Raw genomic sequence first — 27,631 nt, 5'->3', positions numbered from 1 at the left:
AAGAGAGAGAGAGAGACACCGGGAGCCATCAGGCAGCCCCCCCCTGAGAGACACAGAGAGAGAGAGAAAGAGAGCCGCTGCCTGGGACCGTAACCTTGAAACTGGATAAACATGGGCCTGTGCCGGCAGCACGGCTGGGACAGAGAAGAGGGGGGGGGGGGTTCAGCCGGCCGCTTGTAGGAGCTTTTAACCCCTTTTTGGAGAATGAGAACTTTACAGATCATTGACCTCTCCTAGAAGATAGAGTGGAAGATGAGGAAGGAAATGTGCAAGTGTGAGAGAGGTGTGGGCGAGTGAGAGATAGTAGAAGAGTAGAGAAGAATCCTAGTGGGAAGAGATGATGGAGTGGCTTTTGCTGGACTCTTTTTGTATAGCCATGGACAGAACCATGTTCCTTGTGATACAGAGACTGCATCTAGGGGGAGGCAATGGCCACAGAACCAAGAGGGTTCAGTGTTGATGCCCCTCGGCCCCAGGGGGTGAAAAAATATGGGGGGGACAGGTGTCCCAAAGGAGAGACTGTGCCTTTTTTGGATCGGGACAGAGCATCCTTAAAAGACAACCCTAGAAGCAGCTCTGGTCCATGTTCAGTGGTGAGAGCACTGGACATGAAGAGGTCACGACGGCAGATGTACTCTGGGCGGTGCCACGAGTGACACAGAAACACATGAGGCTTCAGCTGAGTTTCCAGGGGAAGCCCATGGTACAAGAAGGACTCCTCTCCTCTTGATGAACTGAGGATTGATTGTCTAAAAGGTGGTGCTGGACCGAGAGTTGGTGATTTGAGGAATAGATGTATTGTGTTGGAAATTTGATGGGGGGAGGAGGAAATGTATTTGTAAGGTTTTCATTTTCCCTGTGTGTGTGTTCCTTTTTATTTGTAGTTGTAGTGTAGTTAATAAAGTTTTGTTTTCTTCCCTAAGTAGGAGCCTGCTTTGCTTATTCCTGGTCACATCTCACAGCAGAAACCAGGGAGAGGGTATCTTCATGGGGGCACTGGCATTGTGCCAGTGTCAAACCATGACACTTGGGTAATAGAGGAAAGCAGGTTATATCAAAATTAAAGACAAAAAGTATTTTGAAGGAAATTTATGTAAAGAAAATAGATAAACAGTCTTCATATATGTTGCTGATATAGATAAAAAGTAAGTAGGGGATTAAAATACCAACAGGAAATTTAGATTGGACATGAAGAAAACCCTTGGAACAGTAAATCCTTCGATCCTTCAAACAGATGAAGGTACTGCCTGGGAACAGTTCCATAACAAGGCCATGGTATCTTCACTGCTGAAGATTTCTAAAAACAGCTTAAAGAAATGCCAAGCAAATATGACTCTGGGTATAGCTGGTCCTGCTTTGGAGCACAGTGCAGGAACTCAATGTACCCTTCTAAGCTTAATTCCTGGGGGTTTTTTGTTTTGGGTTTTTTTGGGTTTTCTGTTGGTTTTGTTCTTGTTGTTGTTTTCTGTAATACCTACCTGTTGTTTTCTGTAATACTTACCTGTTTTCTGTAATACCTTTGTGGACTGAAAACCATTGAAATTACTGGGAGCTCTTTCTATTTCTTTCTCCTGTTCAGAAAACTACAGAATGCTGATAAATCTCATGTATTTTCCTCAAATCACTAGTAAAAGAAATTTAAAAGTTAAGTAGTTCAAGTCAACAATTGCTGGTAGGATGTGAGTAGAGGTGTGGTCACTTATAAATTATTCTCTCTTCACATATCCACTCATTTAACTCTTGTGAGCAAATACAACCATCTTACACCACTTCAGAGGCCACTGAAACCATGTGCCTTATTACATGAAAGAGGATATTTAATATATGATGACCACCTCACAGAAATCCATTCCCCCCAATATAACCAGGAAACTTGCATGTGACAGACAAATGGCTTCGCAGCAGCCAACACCTTGGCACAAAGTCAAGGAGTTAAAGAGCCAACAGCTCACAGAGGTATTTTTCCCTTGTCCAGAGCAAGCCAATCCAACAGAGCTGCCTTGCGTTGCCTTCAGAATATTCTGTCCTCCCATGACAAAAGCAGCACACCCAACAAAGACCTGTATCTTTGACCTGCAGCTAGGAAGTGTGACATCCTGAGTCAACAGACCTGTTGTCCTTGACACAAAAAGAAAAACCACGAAGGGATGACTCTCAGACCGTACAGACAAGCAAATTGGCCTTCCAATAAGCCCAAATCCTAAATCAGTGAACAAAAGCATCATGTCACTTGGTATTGGGGCCAAAATCAGTGCTAACCCTACAAAGTCTTGCAGCCTAGACACTACTCTAATGAAAGGATTGCTCAGATCTCTCAGAGTTCCATGGTCTAAACACAATCTTGAATACCCAGAGGTTCAGGCTTACTGATGTTGGCCCAACAGCTCATCCAAATCAGCAGCTTACAAAACGTTGTTACCCGGCAATGGGTGAGGGAATAAAGGAAGTATCTGATGTCTCAGACATCAGCTCCTGCATCACCCGTTGCCTAAAATGCATAAATTCTCATGTCTGTAGAAGTGCCCAACAACCTATTGGCTTTTAACAGAGCTATGATTATCTACTCATGGGAATAATAAGATGGAATCATTCCATCAGAAACAAAGCAATTTCATTTATATCCAAATAAGATTGAACATATTAGCAACAGCTTAAGCATCTGGAATCTTTAAAATAATTAGACTAAATGTGCAATGTTATTAAGAAAAGATGTGTGTTTCTTCTATTGTCTAATACTTATTTCCCCACAGATGAGCTTCCTCAGGCAGCAGGAGGAACAGCCAAAAAAAAACCAGTTTGCTTATTTGCTCAAGAAATAATCTATTTACTCAGTATTTTAAAGAAGGCGAAAACTAACACTGTGACTGTCCTGCCAGGCATGGTGTATGGTTGGTCAACAGAACCCTGAGATCTGGTTTACAAAGGTCTGTAAGTGATACGACACTGGCAGGTTCAAATGAGACTTGCCATCTCAGTGCACTCAAACAGTTCAAACTCCCAAGTCCAAATCTCCAACACTGCACTTTGGGGCCTTCAAAGGCCCAGCAAGGATTTGCAGCTCCCATTTTCTTTACTACTCTCCATAATATATATATATAAATACCACCCACATCCACCTGTTTCTCTTTTCCTGAACTACCCCATTGCCAGTACCCCCAGGGATGCCAGGTGGCTTTTCTTCATGAAAACAAGCTGTTTGGAGATGCTATTTCATATGGATTGCCAGCCTTTGAAACCAGAATGTCCTCTGGGGACAAGGTGTGGGTGGGATGTTTCCCCAGCCACCACAAAAGAAGCTCTATCACAATTTCTAGCCCCATGGATTTATTCTGCTATAGAAATAACCCAGACATCATAAGACCCCTTTGTCACAGAACTTCTGGAGTGCATATTTTTCCATTCTTGCCTTATTCTTCTGCAAGACACATATTTTCTTTGTGCTGCCTCCCACCAGAAATCTCCTCTGGAGTGAGGAACAGGCATCTTTCCATTGGTGCCTCACAGAAAATCTATGGATTATTTTGTCAACATCATTCCTTTCTTAGCATTTCTCTTCTAGAGTCCCACACAGAGCTGTTCAAGGGTGTCCAGAGCAGGGACACCAAGAGAATCAGAGGGATGGAGCAGTTCTGCTGGGAGGAAAGGCTGAGGGAATTGGGATTGTTCAGCCTGGAGAAGAGAAGGCTTTGGAATGACCTCACTGGGGCCTTCCAGTGCCTGAAGGGAACCCACAGGAAAGATGGAGAGAAACTCTTGACAAGGGCCTGGAGTGACAGGACAAGGGGCAATGGCTTCACACTGACAGAGAGCAGGTTTACATGGGATATTGGGAAGAAATTGTTCCCTGTGAGGGTGGTAAGGGCCATGGCACAGGTTTCCCACAGCAGCTGTGGCTGCCCCATCCCTGCAAGGGTTCCAGGCCAGGTTGGATGGGGCTCTGAGCAACCTGGGCTAGAACAAGGTGTCCCTGCAAGCAGCTAGAACAGGGTGATTTTTAAGGTCCCTTCCCAAACAGGCCATTCTGTGACTCTATGATTTCTTCATACATATTATGTGGTTTCACCTTAAAGAATCTCCAGCACAGAAGTAATTCATATCAAATCCCATTTGCTTTGAAGACATTGGCCACTGTTTCTCTTAGCAAAGGTCTCTCTCTTTGCTCCTTCTTTTGCCCAGTCTTTTAATTCTACCCATAGAACCAACACTGGTTCCACTACAATACACAGGCATTCTGCTCCTATTTTCCTCTCACTGCTTCTCCTCATGTGTTTGTAGTGTTCACCTGCTCCCTGTTCAAATTTTCATCTCAGACTGGAGTCTCTCACTGATAGAGATCATAAGGATCAGTAAAATGAAGAAAATGGACCAAAGAGTCCTCCTCATGCTAAAAAAAGAGTCAATAGGTCTGTTATGAAAGATGGCAATGAAAAGTTAGGCTTCATAGACATTTAAGCAAGATAAGAGGGCAATAAATGATTTTTTTTCTCTTCAATTGAAGTTTCACTGCATTCCATAAAAAGAAAAGAAAATGAGGGAGATATATCCCAAATTAGGATGGAAAGCTAAAGTGCTTGTTTTCCAAAATGTTTTTAATTACTGTGAACCAAATGTTTTACGTCAACAACTTATAATTTTTTTTCATTTCTTCTATTTTTAAAACCTTTCCAACATAAATTCCATTTTGAAATAAAGAGTAATTTAAAAGCAACAGCTGGAAACTCCTCACTCTATAAAAGTTGAACTTAGATATTTTATTAAAATCAAAACATGTTTTACTAAAAAAAATAGCTGCAGCAAACAGTATGTTAGTGGGGGAGAGTTTGAATGTATGAGGGCAAAATACTGAGAAGAATTTAGCATTTGTAAATAGAGATAGATTTCATCAAAATTTTTTTAAAGTTTTATCAGAATAGAAAATTAATCTCTGCAGCACCACAATGTATTGTCCATATTTGTATAGGGAAGCTTAGGACAAAACCAGCAAAAGTCTAATGCATGCAGTAGTAATAAAATACTAATAATGATGGTTCTATCATAACTATATTAAGAAGAAACATTTTGTCATATGCTTGTAATTACAGTGAGAGGAAACATCCTGATCAAAAGTGACAAAGATGATCTTTAAGTTCTGTGGACTCAAAATTCTATATTATAATTAAAATATTACTGCAAAGGCCCCACGGTGGCTGAAATTCATTATCCTTTTGAATAGAAGAGCTGTGGAATCATAGAATGGTTCCTTGGGTTGGAAGAGACCTTAAAGATCAGCCAGTTTCAATCCCCTGCTATAGGCAGGGACACTTTGCACTATACCAGGTTGCTCAGAGCCCCAACCAGCCTGGCCTTGGACAGTTCCAGGGATGTGGCCTGTCATTACAGTTAAATTCCAAGCTACAGCCCTGGTTTGGGAGAACTCCTGTGTTTAACTCCAATTGTTTTAAATTTGTCACTGCTTCATGCATAATTTAATAATTTCACACTCAAGCTGTTAATGCAAGCTCTAATTGAGCTAAGAGAGTCCTGAACATTCAGTAGCACACCTAAGATAAAGTTATTTTCAGTTTCAGCTCAAAATAGGTCCATTGGGACCAATGTTTTACCTGCAGGGATACACCACACTATTCCATAAGCGAATTGGCAGAAAACTCCATTGTGTTGCTGTCATATTTCTCTCCACATGTTGCAATCCAGAAAAACACAAAGACATAGCAAATCCTCTGCCTAGTACTTTCAGTTTCTTGCATCCTTGGTATGCAAGCCTGTTCTGCTTCTGCCTGTGAGATTTGAACTCCTGTTGGGTTCCCCCCCACTGGAGGTTCACTGCTATATGGACAGATAGCCATGGAATAATACTACCCATCCAAAAGCAGGGCCTTAATTTTTTTTTTTTTATGTTTTCATAGTTTGCAAAATCTGCAGCCTAAAGTAACAATTAGCCCTCTGAAGAACCTCTGCTGCAGAGCTCATAAGCATCACAATAATTGATCCATTTCCTGACCTTTAGAAAAGAGTGCTGTGAACTATGAAGTCATATCTCAGCTGAAGCAAAGCTTTAGGCCATGCTTCATAGTTTGATAACACTTGTATTAATAAAGAAATGTACCCCATGTCTAGTGCTTGATATAGGAAAGGTGTAGAGTCAGCAAAATGTTAATTTTAATAGTAATAATAATTTTTACAGTATCAGTTAGTTGCACATCAATCTGCCTAATTGTTCCACTTCTCAACTGTACTACATTTGTTTCTGCTTCTTCCATGCAGAACTGTGTAAAAGCTGAGCTCTAGGGCACAAGCCACAGCCTTGGGCTGGGTAACACCAACACAGAAGTGTTTGCTTTAGGCAAAGAAACACAGAGTCCTCAGGCACAGTCCCCACACCAATATCACATCCTGAGGAAAAGCTGAGAAGGAATAGACAAGGATAAGAGGTGTGTGGCCTCATAAAAATATGAGCATGACAAAGAAATATAAGTAGAATGAAGCAAGTGCCAGGCAGCTGTCTTTGAGATCACAGACCCACAACATCCTTAGGGTTGGAGTGGACTGCTGGAGATCATCCAGTCCAAGCTCCCTGCCCAGAGAAGATGCAGCTGCCCCATCCCTGGAAGTGTCCAAGGCCAGGCTGGATGGGACTCTGAGCAACCTGGTCTGGTGCAAAGTATCCCTGCCCTTGTCAGGAGGGTTGGAACTGGCTGACCTTTAAGGTACCTTCCAGCGCAGGTCATTCTATGATTCTGTGTTATTAAAAGCAGCAATTTAACAAAATAACACAATGCTTCTTATTTATTCACACAACTTCAAGAAACAGGTTTTTTTTAAAGTATTAGATATTCTGAGGTATGTAATAAAACTTCAAAGGTCATAAAACTGGGAATTTACTGGTGGATTTTGAAGACATTGAATGTTCATAGAAAGTTTAGAATTTGATTTGGGTCTAGTATTGGAGTGTTGGTGCTGACCCAGCAGCCCATTCCAGCACACCACCTTTAACAGTGTGTGGGTCACAGGAATGGTACAGGTGACCTCAAATCAGTGTTGCAGAGCAGGAAAACTTTCATTCCTGTTTCTTTCTGTCAGCCTGCACTCACAAACTTGGGCAAAGCAGAAGTTAGCTCACTGACCAATGGAACTTCAGCTCCTTAGACTTGAAGTTCAATACTCCCATAACCACATACTCCCCTGAATTATGCACAGTGGGAAAAGACCTCTGACACTTTTCCAAATGTAGGCCAAAAGTCAATACCATGCTTCGAAATACACCTGAATTTTTTCTATATATGTTCACCCTTTCTACTTTCATAAAAGGAAGTAGCACACAAGAAATTCAAATTATTTTCTAACATTTTTTTCAGACTGAAAAAAACCTGGGCCATCCATTCTGTTTTTCATATTTTTCTTCCATTTTGCCAAAAGCTGCTTTCAAAATCCTTATCTTTGTTACTGCAGGAACCAATAATTATAAAGAAAGCACCTCTTGGTTTACATTTTTTTTTTTGTTGATATATAGCAAAAGGGAATAGAAAATTATTTGGGGCTTTTTTGTGGCATTATCATGCCAAAATATCTGATTTATTAATTTCAAAGGCATCAGGGCTTGGGAAGAAATTTCAGTTATTCCGACTTATCATAAATTTGGTTTGGCTAAGAGCTGAAACTGCAGCTGAATGCTGCTGAATATGTAGTTAGAGTAGGTCTGTGTTTCTCCTTGAGTGTTTGAAAGCAGTAGTGAAAGTTAAAATATGTAATTGTAACTAGAATGGAAGAACATTCTTGGCCTTTGTTTAAAAATGGTTTATCCTGCTTGGAAAAAATAAATCTCTATAACTCAAGTATGTATATTTTTATGCTGACAGTGATATGGTGTTTCTCGATTTCCTTGTAAAGGCAAAACCTCACTCTGACCCTTGTATCTCTATTCCACTGGTATAAATCAGGAGAAAGAAACAATGATTCTCTCCCAAGAATGTTGCCATGTGGAAAAAGGCAGGGGGAGACCCTCTAGGATAACAGTCATGGTCCATCAAAACAGTTACCTAAAATAGAAACATCTCAGTGCAACAGTCACTGCAAGGAGCTGCTTAATAGTAATCTGCTCCCAGAGTTCAGATCTAGGTCCAGGTGCCCTATGGAGATCTAAGTATCCCATCTGTTGCTGCATTCACATAAAGTAATTAGCAGGAGAAAAACAGCAGAAATGTGAAACTTTCCTATGCACATAAGATCAGCAGAAGTTCCTCATAAAACACTGGATCCTCCCTTCCAATGAAGTGAAGGACACAATTTCATAATAGATAACTGTTGATGAATATAAGAAAAACCTGTCAGTCATTGATTATATTTTGTGACACTGATTCAATATATTCTGGAAATGTTGGCATATGCTAATATCTGTTGAAGTATGTATTGCCTGCAGTTATTGTGACTGAAGAGATCAAAGGCCACATTTACTAAGAAACAGGTCCTGGTACAAAAAACCACAAGGGGTTACCACAGAATCAAATAGTGAGACCACAGTTCTCAGTATAAGTACCAGTAACCAAACATATTTGCTCACTTTATAAGAACACCAGAAAAGAACAACCCACATACAAAGCAAGTACAGAAATTAGCTAGAAAAACACACTAAAGGATACATTAGTACACATTCAAATCAAATATTTCAATTTTGTAGACCTCTCATTCTACCTTAATTTAATGCATTTAGGAACAATTATTAAAGCGAAGTAGTTTTCTAACTTTCCAGGATTATGCATAAGAGTCTTGTCCCTGAATAGAGAATTACTGATGTCTCTCTATCTGGAAAATGCCTGCTAGTTGGACACAAATATAAAATGCATCATTAAAATACACCATGTGGACCAGGAACATCTTTTGTGGAGCTTTGGACTGATGACTGCAAGACTTGCTTGACTGGACTTTTATCAGTGAAAGGATTAATATGGGCAGTAGCAGTTTAATTAGCAAACAAACAAAAATGTTTAATACAAGATATTATAATGTTCTGCTAGCGAGGGATCAAAATTTAAAGTCTTCCCTATCATGCATAAAAAACCCTGGAAATTCAGAATCATTGGGTTTTAAATTTTAAATCCAGAATCACTGGACTGGGTTTTAAATTTTGTTTAGAGTTTTTATAGAGAAAACTGCTGCAGGGGGTCGTAGTGACCCAAGGGCAGGACCCAACACTTGGCTTTGTTCAGCCTCAGTTAGACCTTGTGAATTAGTCCAGATTTACACTGTGGAGATCAAGGTCTTGTTCAGAAGTGGTGGCTCACATAAATCAGGAACAGGTTGGGACCATTAGAAATATTGGGAAAATTCGAAATTGTGTGCACTTATGCTGTCTATGGTGATAGGAGTAAGTTCAGTAAAGCCAGTATATTCCTCACATAATTCCAACCTTCATTCCTAATGGAGTTTATGTTCAGCACAGAGCTCTGTGGTGAAGTGATCATGGTTTTGACAAACAGAGTGAGGCAAAGGACAAAATGCTTAAGCAGAAATGTATTAAGTACGTGTTGGAGTATGTGTAAAATACAAACTCCATTTGCCAGAAGCAGTGATCTGGAGGCAGCATCAACATTCAGACCAGCACATGTAGGTCTGATACAACAGCAGGAATGGTCTCAACCTCAGGGAAATAAATTAGTAGCTAAAAACAGGATTTCTCTGTATTCCTTCTAAAATAAATAAGTTTACTACCAGGCATGAGGTTCTCCAAAACAGTCTTGAATGCTTTTCACCTGAGGCTCAGTTCACACTGAAATCATCTAGACTTAAAGGAGATTAAAGGAAGGGTTTCCCCCAATATTAAATGAAAACTTCTTAGTTACAGAAAGCAAGAGACAGATTAAGTCATGAGTGAAATTCCTCCGATTTACATCGTATTTTTTCTGATGTTAAATTCACAACAACACCAGGAAATGAGAGTTGTATGAAAGCACATTGTTGTTTCTGAAAACAACATCTTGAAGTTGCACTTGACTACAGATTTGTCATGTTTTGGCTCATTTATACTTTGTCTTTCAATCTTCTTTTCATCACCTCTACCTCTAAGCCAAATTCTTCTTGTCCTTGCTTCTGCTACAGTTATTACATAAATCTCCACTTCTCATACTAAGTTTAATGATTCCCTTGGCTATAACCTCCTCAAGTCTCTATTTAAATTATAAACATATCCAAAAATGTATTATCAGATATCTCTCCAAGCAGACAGGAACATATGAAAGGGTACAAATCTACCAAGCAAAGGCTCTCCAGTGGTGTTGCTGAATGGAATTCCTGTCTTTATTCCTCATGCAGAGCATGGGAGCACTTCTACAGTTCCCCATAATCAAGCAGCACTTGATTATGCTATATCCTACAGATACCTGCCTTTTCAGTCCCAACACCCCAAATTTGTCCACAAGTTTGCGCTTCTCTTCCAGCCCACAACATGATAACAGTTCTTTACAAAATTTTATAAGGGTCTTATCACCTTCCCAAAAGTAGCAACTGATCACTTGTGCTGCACAAGATTTCCCTACAGTTACATACAGGAAAAAGATATTTATCTCTATTTACCAATCATTACTGGCTGCAGAGTAATCCAGAAAATAATTACCTCTTCCTAAAGAAAATCTGACTAAGGAGGAGTGTGCTGGCCAAATCTTAGCAGCACAGTCATAGAGCAATTCTTGCAGGTCACCATCACAATTTACCAGCTCATGCGGAGCTTCAGACTCAACAAGATGAACAAGTTTCTTCAGCCCTAAAAAGAATTATGTGTAGGTAGAAGGACATCAGTCCTTCTCCTCTGCCTCCAATAACAAGGGGAAGATCAGCACTGCTTAAATCCCCCAGGTATCATTCATATTGATAATGGAAGCCAGCAGGGTACATAGAAAAAATAAAGGGGTCTTTTAAAAGATAGGCATATCTGAGAAGACTTCAAATACAGCAGCCCCAGCTGCAACCTACACATGCCTCAACTTCTCTGGGCAACCTATTTCAGTACCTCACCACCCTCACAGTAAAGAATTTCTTCCCAATATCCAGTCTAAAGTTGCTCTCTGTCAGAGTGAAGCCATTACCTGTTTTCATGTCACTCCAGGCCCTTGTGAATATTCTCTCTCTGTCATTCTTGTGGGTACACTTCAGGTACTGGAAGAGCAGTTAAGAAGAAAATTTTCACTTGTGTGGTTATTGTGAGACAAAATAGACTTGTGCAGCATACAAATGTGCAAGTCAGATTCCTAGGAACTCACAAAGATATGGCAGTTATTCTGCATTGAGGTACAAAGATACATTGGATTTTTCAGAAAATAATAAACACCCATTAGTAATATTTTTCTATCCTGCAAAGCTGTATATTCAGCTTTAGTGAATACTAAATGAAGGTTTAAACAGTCAGATTTAGAATGCAGTATAAATCAAGACTGCTTTAAATTTCTGAGGCCCTGATATTGTTTTAAAGCCTGGAACATGCAGCAATTCAGTAAGAAAACATCAATGCTACAAACCCTTGTATTAATGCTGCCTAACCTTTCCAAGTGTACGATCACCTAAAGGAGATTTCAGAACAAAAATGGAAAACAAGGCTTGTGATTTCAGACATTGCTTGTCTTCTTTTAGTGCTCACTACTGTGATCTAAATGGAAGATGATCCTCACCAACTCATTCATTAATGTTCATGCACAGAAAAAACTAATTAGGCACTTCAAGATAATTCACTGCCAATTTACTTTACACATAAAATCTTTTAAAATATAGACATACAATATTAATAAGGAGAACTATTTCTACCCTTCTGAGAAGCTCCACATTCTCATAAACACTACAATAAAGGAAGGCTATTGAGTAAAAAGCTTACTTAACTAACTTTTAAAGGAAAATCTGGAATCAATACACTTGAAGTCAAATGCATATTGATTGTGCCAGTTTCCTCTTCAAAAATAAACTGTCTCAGTAAATTACACGAAGCTCTCAAGGCTTGACACAATCCTTATGACTCACAGATCTTATTCCTTCTATATCCCGTTAATTTTATTGCTGTGACTGGCCCCAGTTAGCAAGATTAGTACTGGTGGCAAAATCATGTACATGCAAAAGCTTATGAAAAACTTCATATTTTAACATTCTTTGTCATAATCTTTTCTTTTTATCAAAACCTCCAAAGGTTCTACCAGCTGCACAATTACTATCTCTAACAATCTGTCTCTAAATCAGGTGAAATAAACTAACAACCCTCCACTTTGGTGGACTTTGGCCACAAAGTAATTTCCATCAAATAATTTAGGCAAAGCAAGTAACTTCTAATATATGGATAATGATGGGTTTGAGATGTTGAAAACTCTTTATAATTATCTACTTTCAATGCTGTGGTAAATAAAGATGCTATGAGTCTGCTTTCCAGGATAAAACTTTCTCTAATGTTCTCTCATGCCAGGACTTAGTCTTGCAAACTTTCCATTTCTAGCTCTCCTTTTGATTTCAGTAAGGGCTCTGGAAAAACGAATTGCATAATCAGGTACTTAGTCAAATTTATTAAAACCCTGATGATATACAACCCAGTTAAGGAATACCTCTCTGTTCCATAAGAGCTTTTTACATTCCCTATAAAACACTTTCCTCCTCACCACATAAAACTTAGTGCATGCATTGCCGTCTGTCAGTATGAAATACAAGCCCTAGAAATGAAAATGGGGCAATTAAATCTACAAGCTGAGGGTAATTTAATAATAAAAAAATAATGCTAATTGGCTTAAGAACTTTTGAGCAACTTTCAATCATGTTATTAGTCAGGTTGTGAAAACCATAGCGATATTGTGATACTACAGTTTCTAAAAGTAGAATCTTTCTTATCACATTTGCTGGTACAGTACTTCCCTCAAGTGGTAAATGTATTTCTGCCTGGTTTGAATTTTCCTCTATGATACTAAACAGTAAAAACACATATTATGCTTCTTTGTCATCTTGCATTTTGTGTTGTTATAGAGTCAACTATTTCTTTTCTTGCTGGTCTTTGTTTCAACTGCTCCTTTCAATGCAAGACTTTTTAATTGTGTCAACCACAGAACTATACATTAAACATTACCAGCATATCTCTGTCATGTATATGGCACATTTCAGAGCACAACATCCCTGCTTGGGATGACAGCTTGTTGTCCTCCAAAAGCTGATACTCAGACAAATGCAGTTGAAAACATTCATCAACAGCCTGGATTTGGGGACTGTGTTGACCTCTTCTGAGACTGCATCTAAAGACCTTTAAAAGTAGTAGAAAGACATTTATATCTAGAAACAAGATAAGCAAAAAGTCATCAGGATGGTTAGGTATGGGGATATAGCTCTACCTAGAAGGAAAGGCTTAAAGAAATGAACTTATTCAGCCTTAAAAAAAGAGGCTGAAGATGCAATTGCTGTAGAAAACTGTCTAGGAGGAGGGTGTAGGGAAGACAGACCCAGAACCCTCTTGGAAGTGCAGAGTGATGAGTTGAGAACAACAGACACAAGTTGCAACAGGGAAAATTCCAGTCAGGTTTCGGAGATCACAGAAACTCCTCACAATAAGGTCAGGCCAACATTGCAGCATGTTCCTCAGAAAGGCTGAGAATCTCCATCATTGGGAACTATAAAAATGTGAGTGAACAAGGCCTTAAGCAAACTGTCCCAAAGTTGGCCTTGCTTTGGTCAGGGGAGTGGACTGGAAGGTTTCAAGAGATCCTGCCTAATCTGTATCATCCTACAGTTTTGATTAATTTTAATATCATAACTAGATTACCTTTAAAAGCAGGACTACTGAACAGTGCCCACTCTTCCCCATTCCTTTTTTCTTCTCTGTGTCTGTGCATCTACAGTTTCTTTAGGATTCTTTGGTTGGGTTTTTGTTCTTTTTTTTTCATTTTTAAAAAAGTTCCTTTGCAAAATTTAGTTCAAACTGAACTTTTAACATTTATCATTTACCCTTGCTCTCATTCTTTCTCCCAAGGTATAGTTTTCTTTCCTGAACAATCTTTTTTAATCTACTGCATTTTAGTATTCTGAGTGCTTGTAAAATCCTCCTTAAAGGCAATTATCACTACATGAGCTCAGTGATCTAATTCATTAATTTATATTAAATCCTTCAATATGAGCATTTTCAGTGTTTTTTTATAAGCAGAACTTCAAGAAAACTGAAGTCTTTCCAGCATTTAGATCTCGATCACATCAGATTTGTTAGTTTTGAAAATAACTTTCCTTAACTTATCATTATTGTCACTAAAATTAAAAACCGCAGCTATAGCCTGAAGGAACTTTAGCCCACTATTCAATATAATTTTAGTTGAAACAACTCATATGACTTTATCAACTTGTTGCTTTAAAAGATTTTAAAAAGATTTCCTACAGCTGACATAGCCAATTAGAATTCTCTTATTGTCAATTGTAGACAGACACCTCAGTGTACAAGTTTGTTGTTTGAGGCTCAGAGAAAGAGGGACACAAAAGAACCAGTCATACCTGCCTTAGCAGGTAAGCAAAAGAAAATTAACCTGGTGAATGATAGCAACAATCCAAAAAATAAAGCTAAGTTAAATAAAAATGTAAAATGCTGCAACTTGAATAATTTTAGATAAAAATGTGTATTACTAGCTACTGATTTACTACAGACATTAAGTGGTTGACACAATTATTTTCCCACTTAATCAGCTTTATATAATATTGTCATGTTGTGACAAAGAAACCAGTGTGCAATAGGTGCCTGGTATGACATTTTTTCTGTATCCTTTCTGTTTTTAAAAGCATTAGACTATGTCTTTCTTGATCCTGTCTGTACTTATGAAGGAATACATAAGCCTCAGTTCTTTGTTCACCTTTTGAAAGTATGCTTAAGTTCTTTAAAAAGCATAGCAATATATAAAATTAAAATGAATTTAATTCAATTTATCCCCAGGTCTGCATTCCCGATACTGTATTTGGTGTTGTACCTCAGGCCTGTGAATCAGTGAGCAGCATCTGTCCCTAAAAGCAGCCCAAACAGGGACCCTCTGAGACTGCAGGAGAAACATGCCACCTCTTAAGCCACCTGTGCTGAATACCTGTTCTCCACCAGCATCAGCACAGTGTCATCTGGTTGTGACTCCAGGTTTCTCTTCCTAATAAAATTGTTGCCAACACACTTAAGCCATGCAGGGATTTAAAACAGTGTCTCAACCTTAATATGGTAATTTTCCCTTCCAAGCCCTTCTGAATGCAGCTGACTGACTCATTTCCCATTCAAACTGATCTTGCCATTAGGTATCATATGAAGGATGATAATTCTCTTTGCCAACAGTCCGGAGCTTCTCCCAGTCCTGATTGCTCCACTGAACATCTAGGAAGTATGAATGTGAAGATCGCTGCTCATGCCTCATATATTTTTGGGCATACCTGGAAGCCAATATAATTTAGAACAGCTGTGTACCACTAACAATTTGACCACCTAAGGTCTTTCTGTCTCAGATTTCTTCCAAGATGTCATAAAGGCTGCTTCCATAAACCAAAATATTTACCCAAATGGAAGTGACTCATCTCATCAGTCCAACTAGCACTGCAGGCAACAATTGAACGTGCAAATCAAATGCATTCAAACACCACGTCCCATCACCTTTGTTTTCCTGCAACGAGTGCCCAAAACTCAGACATAATAGACTCAGGAGAGTGATAGCAGGATCCTATATCATGGAATGTTTAGGGTTGGGAGGGACCTTGAAGACCATCTGGTTCCCACCTCCTGCCATGGGCAGGGACACCTTCTACCAGACCAGGTTGCTCAGAGCCCCATTGATCCTGGTCTTCAACACTTCCAGGGATGGAGCAGCCACAGTAAATTTTCTTCACTCTTCACCATTAACACAGCTATGGACTTTGAACAGTTCAGTCTGTAATGCTTGTGGCCTTACGTTTCCTAAGTTCTGTAAACAGTTCATAATTAATCCTTTTCTCAAAAGCCTGTGATTGTTTTTATTCTCTCATTATATGTTTCCTGTCAGTTTTCAACCTTGCTTCTAACTCAGCATTTATCAGGCTGACAACGTTCCAGCTTCCCTGTCAACCCATTTAGACCTTCTCTTATCATGTAGCACAAAACTAGGAAAACACACTTAAAAAATAATCCAAACGTAACTTTTAAGTTATGCTTTAGATGTATACTTTGCTATCCAATCTTAGCCATTCTGGAAGAAATTGTCTGCTTTCTTTCTTCTTCAGACTGTTAAAAAGCTAGTTAAATTTTTGCTTGACTTCATTTTTTCTGATTCAGTATTTGTCTCTTTGAACCTGCTCTAGATTTTCCTTTCCATGAGGAGAACCTAACTAGCAAAAATTGTCCTTAAGGTCTGGGTTATTCTCTGGTTTAGCACTCAGAGGGAAAAGGGACTAATTATACATTGGAATAAATGAAAGTAGGTGGAAATTTTGCTTTTTAATATGGCAGCCTTCTAAATTCTGAAGAACAAAATGGCAGAATCCAGCCATGATGCATTTGTTTCCATAACTGAACAACCCTTGGGGAGTAATATCCAAGAAACAAATATATTTTGTTATATTTTGATATATTTAGTAATATAAGTGAGAAACAAAAATTTTTCAAGAACAGAACTTATCTACATTCTACAGCTGTAGACCTGCACAAAATGAATATCACCTGCAAAGTTTCCCACACTCTATATATTATATTTCTTCAAGGAAGATATTCCCAACACTGTAAAACCTTTTTAAAAAATTGGAAAAAAAGTGGATGATGGAAAATTATGACATCAAGGACAGCAGAGAAGGATGGGCACTGAACAGCAGTGGGTAGAAGGCACTGTAGTGGCATTACCAAATCAGCTACTTGAAAATCAGATTTTTCTCTTTTCCTTTGAAATGAAAATTCTTACACACACTTTTCTAGTCAGTCACAGTAAAAGATATTGATTAATAATATTGATTAATAACTTATTAAATAAATTCTATTCCCCCTGTGGAATACACAGTTGGTTAACTGAAGTACACTACATTTCCCTGCCATAGGGAATCCATTATATCATTAATCAAACACACAACTTTAGATGGCATGGTTATTAATCTGCCGTTAGTAAACCCAAGTTACATTTTGTCCTATTGCTAAGGTACTTCTAGTAAGGCTCAAATTATATTTTCTTTCAAACCAATTTGTCTGCACTTATATGAATCATTTCTTTCCTGCATTTCACAGAATTGCACAATTAGAATTGAAAGGGACCTCTGGAGACCATCTTAGTTCTCTATCCTGCTTAGAGCAGGGTCACTGAGAGCAGGTTTCTCAGGCCTCTGTGCAGACAGGCTTTACTCATCTCTAGAAATGGAGACTCCACAAAGTATCTGGGCAAATTACAATCATAGAATTACAGGATAGTTTGAGTTGGAAGGGACCTTAAATCTCAACCTAATTCTGACCCTCTGCCATGGGCAGGGACACCGTCCACTAGCCCAGGTTGCTCAGAGCCCCATCCAGCACGGCCTGGAACACTGCCAGGGATGGGGCAGCCACAGCTTCTCTGGGCACCCTGTGCCAGGGCCTCAGCACCCTCACAGGGAAGAATTTCTTCCTGATATCAAATCTAACCTTCTTCTCTGTCAGTGTGAAGCCATTCCCCATTGTCGTGTCATGCCAGGCCCTTGTCAAGAGTCTTTCTCCATCTTTCCTGTGGGCTCCCTTCAGACACTGGAAGGCCACAATGAGGTCACCCCAAAACCTTCTCTTCTCCAGTCTGAACAATTTCTACTCTCCCAGCCTTTCCTCCCAGCAGAGCTGCTCCATCCCTCTGATCACCTTGGTGCCAAGGTTTATTTACTACATGAAATACCACAGTGTGAAGTGGCTTCTAAAAACAATGCCATCGTATCCTTAATCAAGTGAAACACAAAAATCTGCAGATCAGCAGGCAAGTGTTTTTCAATCAAAAACTGAGCAGCTCAAACTGAGTTAGTTAGCTCTTTAAGCTTGGAGTTTATGGAATTACAATCTTCGTGGGATGGACGCCCAAAAGAACTGAATGTAAATGCAGTTTATTTCTTTAAAATTGCAGACAGGATTTCAGTATGCATCAAATAAAAAAATTCTTGGCAACTAACTTAACTGACTGTTGTTTCTACAGCCAATTTCTGTAAATTTTGTCCCAAATCTGGGCTTCTGTAGGAGATAAATAGTATGAAATTTACCCTCTAAGTGTGCTCAACAGAAGGTAAAAAATATACTCCAAGTTACAGGGGTTTGTCACCAGCTCCTAGGACATAGAGAATACTCTAGTTTTTTTCTTACTGTTTTTTCTAGTGCATTAAATCAAAACCCAGCAGACTTCTAGAGATTTATTTTTCAGCCTGAAAATTTGCTGTGGCACTCCAACCTGTTAGTATAGTCTTTGACAGGGTACAATGCAAGGTCAGTAGGTGCAGACTTAAGGACGTTATTACTTACTCAGGCAGAACTCCCCTTAATTTCAAATACTGATGAATGCAACCCATAGAAATTAGTCTTTCCATCCTGTTTAATAGGAAAGAGATCTGCATCATCTTGAATGCTGTCAATAAGAAGCTTAGGCCACAATTCAGAAAAAGCATTTAATTGTATCCGTATCCAGGACACAGAAGCCTGTGCTTAACTTTAATCACATGCTTGGGTCAGAGTTCTATGATTAAATAATGCAATCTATAGCATCACCCAAGAGAGAATGCTTCCTTCAGCCAAAATCTTAATAAGTTACATAAATAAGACCAATAAACAGTAGTCTTGCCTCCTCTTGTTTCTCGGTTCAAAACACTCTTCCAACAAAGACCACTATTTTTGTTTATAATTTTTTTAGCAGAATCTCACAAGTAAAACAGTATTTTCTTAAAATTCTTGCTCTCATCTGCACTGTTCAGCCTCTAACAGTTGAATAAAAAAGTATCCAGTATTCCTACTTAAACACATTTTAGCTGTCTAGGAAAAAAAAAAAAAAGTTACTCCTTTGGGAAAGACAAGCAGTGATTTCATTTACTTATAACTGTGAAGAAAAAGAATGGAAGATAGATGAACAAGCTGATGTTATTGCAAGTTGATCTCTGTCATCTCCCTAAGGACACCAAGATGAGGGAAGGGCCTTGAAAACAGGAGAAAGAACAATCTTGTATCCATCCTCACAGAAAGGACAAAAGAATAATTAAGGAATTAATAAATAATGATAATTAAGGAATCATAATAAGTCTCACTTTTGTCTCTTGAAAAGTGAAGAAACCCACCTTAAACACATCACGAGAAGTCAGTATTTGTGAAGAGTCGTTCCTGGATTTACCAAGGGTGAATCATTTCCTGCACCAGCCTGGCTGCCTTCAGTAAGGAAAATGACTGGACCTGTGGGCAAGAGGAGACTTGTCCTTGCCATTTGCCTTGACTTCAGCAAAAGTGAGTTCCATGGTTTGCTCAGAGGGTGTTAGTCAGTAAGTGTGCCTGGAAACCTGTAACAGTTGGAGTACTGCTGTGGTCATCCTAGAACCGCCCTGCTTTACAGAAGGGACCAGGAGAAGGTGATGGAATGCTTGGTCCTGGATGATGATTTTAGGCTGGGCTGGGTCAAGAGATGGTCAGTTTTCTTAAGCATGCAGCTGCCATCCAGAGAGAACTGGACTGACTGAAGGAACAGGTCTCTACTAACCTCCTGAACTTCAAGAGCAAATGCCTTTGAAGAAGAAAACTCCTTGGAGGAGAACTGACTCTAGTGAAAAGACCCTTTGGTGTCTGCAGAAAACAATATGAACAAGAGCCAGGAGTGTGCCCTGACAGCAAAGTCCAACAGCACATGGGCTGTGTCAATGAGTGGGTCCAGGGAAGTGATTACCTCAGCTTTTCAGCACTCATTAGCCTGTATCTAAAATATTGGTTTGGGCCTTCCAGTAGAAGACATTAATTCCACTACTTATGGAAGTCAAGGGCAGAGCATGTGTCCAAGGAAGAGAAACTGAGGAACAAGGCTTGCTCAGCACAGTTAAGGAGCTCATCAAAAGACAGGGCCAGGCTCTTCACTGTGGTAATGCTGGAAGTACAAGAGACAATCGGCTTAAACTCAAAGCAGAAACATTCAGGCTGTATATAATGAGAAGTTTTCACACAATGAGGACAGTCAGGGCATGTCAAGAAAGATGTTACCATCTCCATCCTTGGAGATTTCCATAACCTGACTGGGTAAAATCCTGAGTAACACAGTTTGAGATCACACTTTTTGACAGGAATAGTTATTTGGACTACATAAAATCCTGAAAGCCTTCCCAACTTGGAATATTCTACTATAATACACTTTTAAGGATTTTGTTACTTCATATTGAGAGTGTAGGAAGAGCTATTTCCTACTGAAGTCTGGCTGGAATATAATTGTAGACACAGGAGCACAGCACTGTGGCCATACATTGGGTTCATCTGTCTGATACAAAAGAGGAAATCCCACTGTAGATTTTCTGAAGAACAGGGAGCAAGTGGGATATTTTTAGCTGTATTTCTTCTACTACTCCATACAACAATAACTAAATTCCAAGACAGCAATACTGAGAAGGTTTGAACACATGCCATGTACTCTAAAATTAAAGAACCCCCACATCTAAATAACACATTGAAAGACCATGTCAGCACTCCTTTGAAGACATAAATTCTGCTTATGAATACTCTGGTATGAAACTTCCATAGCCTAGAAGTCAAATAAACATTAAAAAAAAACAGAATTATAACAAGTACAAGTATAAAAAAGAGGAAGAAATCTCTGTGGAAGATTAGAATCATATGTGTCCTCATTCATCTTCAGCCATTCTTTTATTTTCATTCAGTCATTTTTTATTTTCAAAAGTTAATGATGCAAGAAATAAGCTGGAAAAGAAAAAAAAGTAATTAATTACATACGCATCTTACTATCCCATATGTTTAGAAAGATATTTCTCAAAGTAAAGACATGAAAGAGGCCAGAAAGACACTAGCCAGTTTAAGAAAAACTGTATCAAATGGATGGGCTTATCGAATAATAATACTATGGTACTAATAATATGGTTCAATAAATGCTAAAATACTAGGGATTAAAGAACTCTGGGTATATTTAAAGTTCTTTTATAATTCTGATTGTTCAAACTGGTATTTATGACCAATTATCTTGGTTTTTTCTACAGAGTTTCAGCTAATATTTACAATAATAAGAAAATTTTTTTTTTCTTTAGCTAATCTTATCAAGGACTTGCTTAATGAAGAAATGGGCTCCAGTATCTGAAAGGGATTTTAGTCCTTGTGGGAGATTTGCTTATGGAAGATTGGTAATCAACTGCTAGCAAGAATTTTTATTTCATGTTTTGCAATGTTGAAATTTTAAAAATAGATATATAAAGTATTAGCAATGTACAATTCTACTTCATATTTATCTGCATCATCCTTTACACCAGAGACCCTCCTCTCCAAATCAGCTTGCTTTAACTCAGTCGTTAACTGAAATGATGGTTCAGAAAGAAATATTTCTTTTTTGTTTCAATTACCAGCTGAATTAACTATTTGAATAATTGTTTCTGCCAGTATCATATTTAAAATGAATTAAAGGAAAGACAGAATGCCAGAATCTATTACTCCTAGGGTTTGCTCCAAGTCAGGACACAAGCCAAAAGACAAGCCCTTATTTTCCTATAAAGAAAATTTTTCTTGAGAAATATATAGAATGAGTTATTCACTTTCCTGCCAAATAGGAAAGATAAGAACACACACACACACACACACACACACACACACACACACACGTGTATATATATAAATACACACACGTTATGTTGAATCATGTTTGCCAGATCAGCTGGACATTTAATGAAAAGGAATCAGGGTCATCTCTCACAAAAATGCCTGGAAGGCTTTCCATCAGTTCCAGTGAGAGTTGGATCTAGCCCCATCTGCATGTTTTCAGGCACAAGACCAATTTTCATTTCCTGACCTCTGTGTAATTCCATTGAGGATTCCACTACTGCAGAGAGAGAAGAACATCTTCTCACAAGACTGCAAATATCCACCACATTTTCAGTTAACATTCTGCACATGCAGTAACTTAACCCTACTCATTAAAGATTTCTATCCACATCTTCTGTGTTATAGTTCATTTAAGAAAAACAAAATATACCATTAATTGCTTCATTACAAAGCTTGCATCTGCTGTGTTTGCATGAATGTATTATCAGATACATGCATTCATACACGTGTGTGTAATCCTTCATCTCTGCTGCAAGAACAAAAATGCCTTTTGATGTACATGAATAAAGGAGCTATACATTGCAAGCCTTTATATCAGAGAATCATAGAATGGGTTGAATTGGAGAGGACCTTTAAGATCAGTCAGTTCCAACCCCCTGCCATGGGCAGGGACACCTTCCACTAGCCCAGGTTGCTCAGAGCCCCATCCAAACTGGTCTGGAACACTTCCAGGGATGGGACAGCCACAACTTCTCTGGGCAACCTGTGCCAGGGCATCACCACCCTCACAGGGAAGAACTTCATCCTAATATTTAACCTAAACTTGTTCTCTGTCAGTTTGAACTCATTCCCCATTATGCTGTCACTACATGTCCTTGTAAATAGCACGTGACCATAAAGAATTAAATAGTAGTACTGACTATAAGACAGGTCATTCCAGATTTCCCAAATCAGTCCCTTAGAATTTTCTAAAATCAATGTCATAATTCAAAAGACTGTCTATTTATCTATTTGCTACTTAACCTGAGGCATTTCACACAAATGCTTCACCTCCTTTAGCTGTAAATGAATTCTCTCCTGAAATAATAGAAGTTAGTGTTACTGTTCATCAATCTTTTATGAAGCTCTCTGAGCCCTCACAGTTTCTTTCTCGCTCTCCAAATAACCAATAAAATATTTATTAAAACAGCCTGAACAGAGTGGTGGAGGGTGAAATTTTGTTCTTTTCTTATTCCAGTAGCAGAAACACACCCAAGTAGTGTTTTGTACGAGAGCAATATTCTAGAACACAAGCCCCACTGGGCAAGTATTAGATGTGTCATACTTTGCCTTGCCAGGCTCATCAGGCTGATTTGGAATTTGCTGCCTGGGTAGAGTGACTCATATGTTTACTGGGCCTGACAGGTGCTGGGCATCTTCTGCACTCATTAAAGTTAATGACTTGAACAGCAGAGAGGGAAAACTGTGTGCTGGTTTCCTCTGAACATGTATTCCCAAGTTATCATTTAAGAGAGGATGTAAGTGGTGTGACCTTTCTCCTGCAATCACAAAAGCAGCCCCTAACCAAACCCCTGTCCCCTCCATTGCAAAAATAACCCAATTAGCTTCACAGGAACTCCTTGTTGGAATAAGGCAAGGGAAAAAATGCACTGTACAAAGAGCTTTGTACATAAAAGCTGCTTCTTGCCATAAAATCAGTCACTTCCTCACTGGAACAGAGGAATTAACGTACTGGAAACAAGCCAGTAATTTTATAGAAATATATGCCTTTAAGTAAACTCTAGACCAGTATGCTCACAATAGCCACTCTTTGGCATCATTTCTATCCCAACAAGCCACAGCTGCTGAACTGGAGACTTCTGACTTGATGTTAGATAAGTAATGAGAAATTTTAGGCAGCAGTGCCAGAGCCAATCCTTTGATATTAACTCAATACTACAGTTTTTGACCAGCCACACTAAAAAAGATATGCCTTTAATTTACAATAGTTCGCTAAAAATATTCAGGAGAAAACTTCACAGAGACTTATGCCATGACATTAGACTGTCAACCAAAACATGAAGAGATAGAAACCTCACAGACATCTGTGTATTCACACAAAACCAAGAAATTAAGAGGATTGAATCTTTAACTACAGAGACATCTCTACTTTGATGCCTGTCCAGCCACTAGATCTCCCCTAGTAATATGACAAAGTTCTGTACCCTGGCATCCACTCAGTAAGACAGAAATACTGAGCCAGAGACCTCACAAAAACATGTGTCTTAATATTAACCTGCCACACAAAAGCTCCTGAGATAATGGTCTTGCAAAAAGAAAAGGTTGAAATCTCTAAAAATAAGGCTAAATAATTATTGCAGTCTTAAATACCACTTTTAATGTTTAATTTTTCAAAGTCTTCCAAAGCAAAATGTAATGGTGCATTTCCACAGTTAGCACTGTTTAATGGAACTGTTATGTTTAGGTTTTTTCCTCTTCTGCAGTTCTCACATCAACATCTATTGATCTCACAATTTCCTAAGACACTGATGTACAAAGGCGTGAGCAACACATCTTCCAAACCCAGACTAATGTGCTGTTTCCTGGACAGAATTAGTAAGCCAGAATGTTCACTGATGGAAAACTGCTCAGTTGATTGGAATATATTTCTGTAATTTGGGGAACACTAATTCAGAAATTCAGTATTTTTTTCCATCCACATTGACACAGAAAGCAATTTGACAAAAAATATACCATGTTAGACTTTTCATTCTTGATGTCTGAAAGGAGCTTTTCCTAGTTTTGTAGTGCTGGATCTTACATTGTTCCTTGTTTTCCACCTATTTACTTAACATTTCTTACTGGGTTGTTTTTTAGGTTTTGGTGTGGGATTTTCTCATTTGGTTGGTGTTTGGGGGGATTTTTGTTGGGTCTTTTTTCTGTTTCTTTTTGTTTTACCTTAAATTAATATCTAATTTATAATTATTTCTGTATCTCAAATAAGCAAGATAATCATAATATTCTACAGCATCAATGGCTGACTTGTTTCCAGTTCCTGTTTACTTTAAGCCAAAAAAACAAAAGCTGAAGAGCAACTATTTTATTGGACTTTTACAGTACTTGATTCCTCACTTGAAAGTCCAAAGGAGCTGTACAATGTGTAAGATCCCACAGTGCTCTGTGAGTCTCTGCTTCTTGGGCAAGATCAAAACCACCACTAAAATTATTGAGAATCTTTCCATGATTTTCTGTGGCGTTTGGTTGGTCACAACAGGTAACAGGCAGGCTCACTGAAATGAAAGATTCCCTGGAAACACTTTACAATAGTGGTCAGCAGAAGAAAGGGATAATGTAGTTCTTCCACAAGCTAAATTTGTTGGACCAAACCTAAAAACTTGAAAATTCTCCACTTTGGATACTGATTCTCAACCTGTAATCATATTAAACTGTTTTTTTTCTCCCTGGAAGCTGAACATGATATTGGAATGCTTTGACTTTTCTGGCACACATGGAATGCAGGGAAAGAGCAATGGTTAACCAGGTTAACCAAGCCTAATGGACCAAGACTACAGAATTTGTGAATGTGAAGAAAATAGACCTCAGTCAACAATTTACAAGATGGATTGATAAAAAAGGGCTTGTTCAAAAAAGTTTGAAATAGACATAAAAATCCTGAACCCTGTTCAGTCTGAAAATTATCTACCAACTATTTTTCTATTTGTCCTGGAAATGCCATTAAAACTTCACAACTGTGTAACTGCAGCAGCACTAAAGTCACCGAGGTTACCTTTGCAAATGAAATCACCATAATAAAAGCTGCTTTCTCCATTGTGCAGAAAGTACTGACATTCTGAGGGATGAGGGATTGCCATAAGAATTCTATGGTGATTCTCTTTGGAATCAGGCACTACTCCACAGATTAGATCTTGAACCACCTGACAACCCCATTTCTATGCAAATTGCTTTACTTTGAAAGACATGACCTCAAAGCCCTGGAATGGCACTGCAGGCCTACATTTCAGCACACGGCCACCTACCAACTCAAAAGGCTAATGAACAGCACTAAAGTGCCTTTTGTAACCTCTGAGAGACAGACAAAAATAGAATCACAACATAACAAAACACAAATCCCACATAAATGAAAAGAGTAAGCTGCATCTCACCTCGTTTGAATTTTCTGTTGTAATGTTTTTATTTTCCAGCTTTTTCTGCAGCAGTTTGGCTTCATACTCTGGCCTGGGATGCTCCTGAAAAAGACAAAAACAGACAAACAAATGTTATTATGATTAAGAGAAAATCTCCAAAATTTTTGGTCACATTTACAAACAAAGCCATCAAGATGATTCAACTCCACACACCTTTTGGACTAGGCTGTCAGATCTGATCCAGCTTCCCTAATCAATAACCTTTCAATGTGCCCTTGCAAAATATATTTTCCTCTCCCAAATTAGAGCATAAATTAAACGAGATGACAAAAATTTACCAGGCTTTTCAAGTGAGCAGTCACAAAAGAGAAAAGTATCATGCATGTCCTCATTCCCACCAAGTTCTGAATCCATGCAGAGCTGGAATTTGTATTGATATCTCCCACAAAAAAAAAGACTGTTCCTACAGCAGTGGTCATAGCATCCCTCTTTACAACAATAAGAACCCTTGCATATCAGCCCCAACCAAAATAATGGATTATTAACATTTTTTAATTAATCTGATAGTCATGAAGAGAACAAAATCCATTTTAAATTAATAAATCCTCATGAGCAATAAAAGGGGGCCTGCATGGAACTGACATGACATTTTTACCACAGCAGACACAACCCTCACTATTCTCTGTTGCATGTGAGAATCTAAACACAGTAACACCTCCAAAATATTCTTTTATCTTGATAGTGAGGTTTTCCTAATGCATTCAAAAAGTATTTGATAAAGTATCATTTAAATAATTGAATCTTGGAATAGTCGGAGTTGAAAGGGTCCTTACATCTCATTCCAACCCATTTGCCATGGGCAGGGACACCTTCCACTGTGATGTGTAAATGTTTTTGGTCGTAAGGAATAGCAAAAGTCACAGGGTCTTGCAAACAATCAGAAAAATTTAATTATTAATTACACACTTGGCATGGAAATTGGTGTGTAATCCCTAACCTACTATAAAAGAACATGGCACTGGGCTTTGGATAAAAGAATGAGATGAAAGGGAAGAGAGAAAAGGAGATTAATAAGAGAGAGAGAAAGAGGTGAGCAGCCCTAATTCCAGTGTTGATCCCTGATGGGGTGATGAGGTGTCCAGGATCCTGAGGGGTGCCACCTAGGAGTGCTGAGTGTTTCCCTTTTAGGGATGGGTTTCTCCCCTGAAAGTAAGTTTCTTGCTTTCCAGTCAAATAAGTTATCTTGAGCCCTCCATCCTTTCAGACCTTTCTGGAACTGGACAAGGAGCTTTCAGGGGTCTTGGGTGGTCTTGATCCCCCCTACGGTCCATGCCCACTTCTTGGCCTCATTCCTGCACATTTTTAGTTGTGCCTCTGTGGACTTGACCAGGATATTTGCCCCAGAAAAGTGCTGCACTACCTCCACGTGTCCCCTTTCTCCAGTCACATTTTGTTCTTCCTCCTGGCATGCTGGTACCAACAGCCCTTGCCTGTGTCAACCAAAAATCCTCAGTTGGCTCCGTTGGCTACCCTGGTATCAGTGTTTGAGACACACTCAGTAGACACTTCTTTTCTGGGTATCTACACAAGGCTGCTCCAAGCCCCATCCAGCCCAGCCTGGAACACTGCCAGGAATAGGGCAGCCACAGCTGCTGTGGGAAACCTGTACCAGGGCCTCTCCAACCTCACAGGGAGCAATTTCTTCCCAATATCCAATCTAAACCTGCTCTCTGTCAGTGTGAAGATATTCCCCCTTGTCCTGTCACTCCAGGCCCTTGTGCGGAGTCTCTCTCCCTCTTTTTTGGAGGCT

The 27,631-nt window shown here is 38.9% G+C and overlaps 1 protein-coding gene across 1 annotated transcript in view; it reads right to left on the bottom strand.

Annotated features, from left to right (window-relative positions):
* ANO2 (anoctamin 2) overlaps nt 1-27,631 on the bottom strand; it is a 149,200-nt gene that overhangs the window by 48,293 nt on the left and 73,276 nt on the right. The window contains exon 14 of the mRNA XM_036404898.1: nt 25,840-25,923. Within this exon, the coding sequence (XP_036260791.1) occupies nt 25,840-25,923 (84 nt within the window). The remainder of the gene's footprint in view (nt 1-25,839; nt 25,924-27,631) is intronic.

This window comes from Molothrus ater, chromosome 5 (genome assembly GCF_012460135.2).
Source record: "Molothrus ater isolate BHLD 08-10-18 breed brown headed cowbird chromosome 5, BPBGC_Mater_1.1, whole genome shotgun sequence".
Taxonomy (NCBI): domain Eukaryota; kingdom Metazoa; phylum Chordata; class Aves; order Passeriformes; family Icteridae; genus Molothrus; species Molothrus ater.
This window is presented reverse-complemented; position numbering and strand designations above follow the sequence as displayed.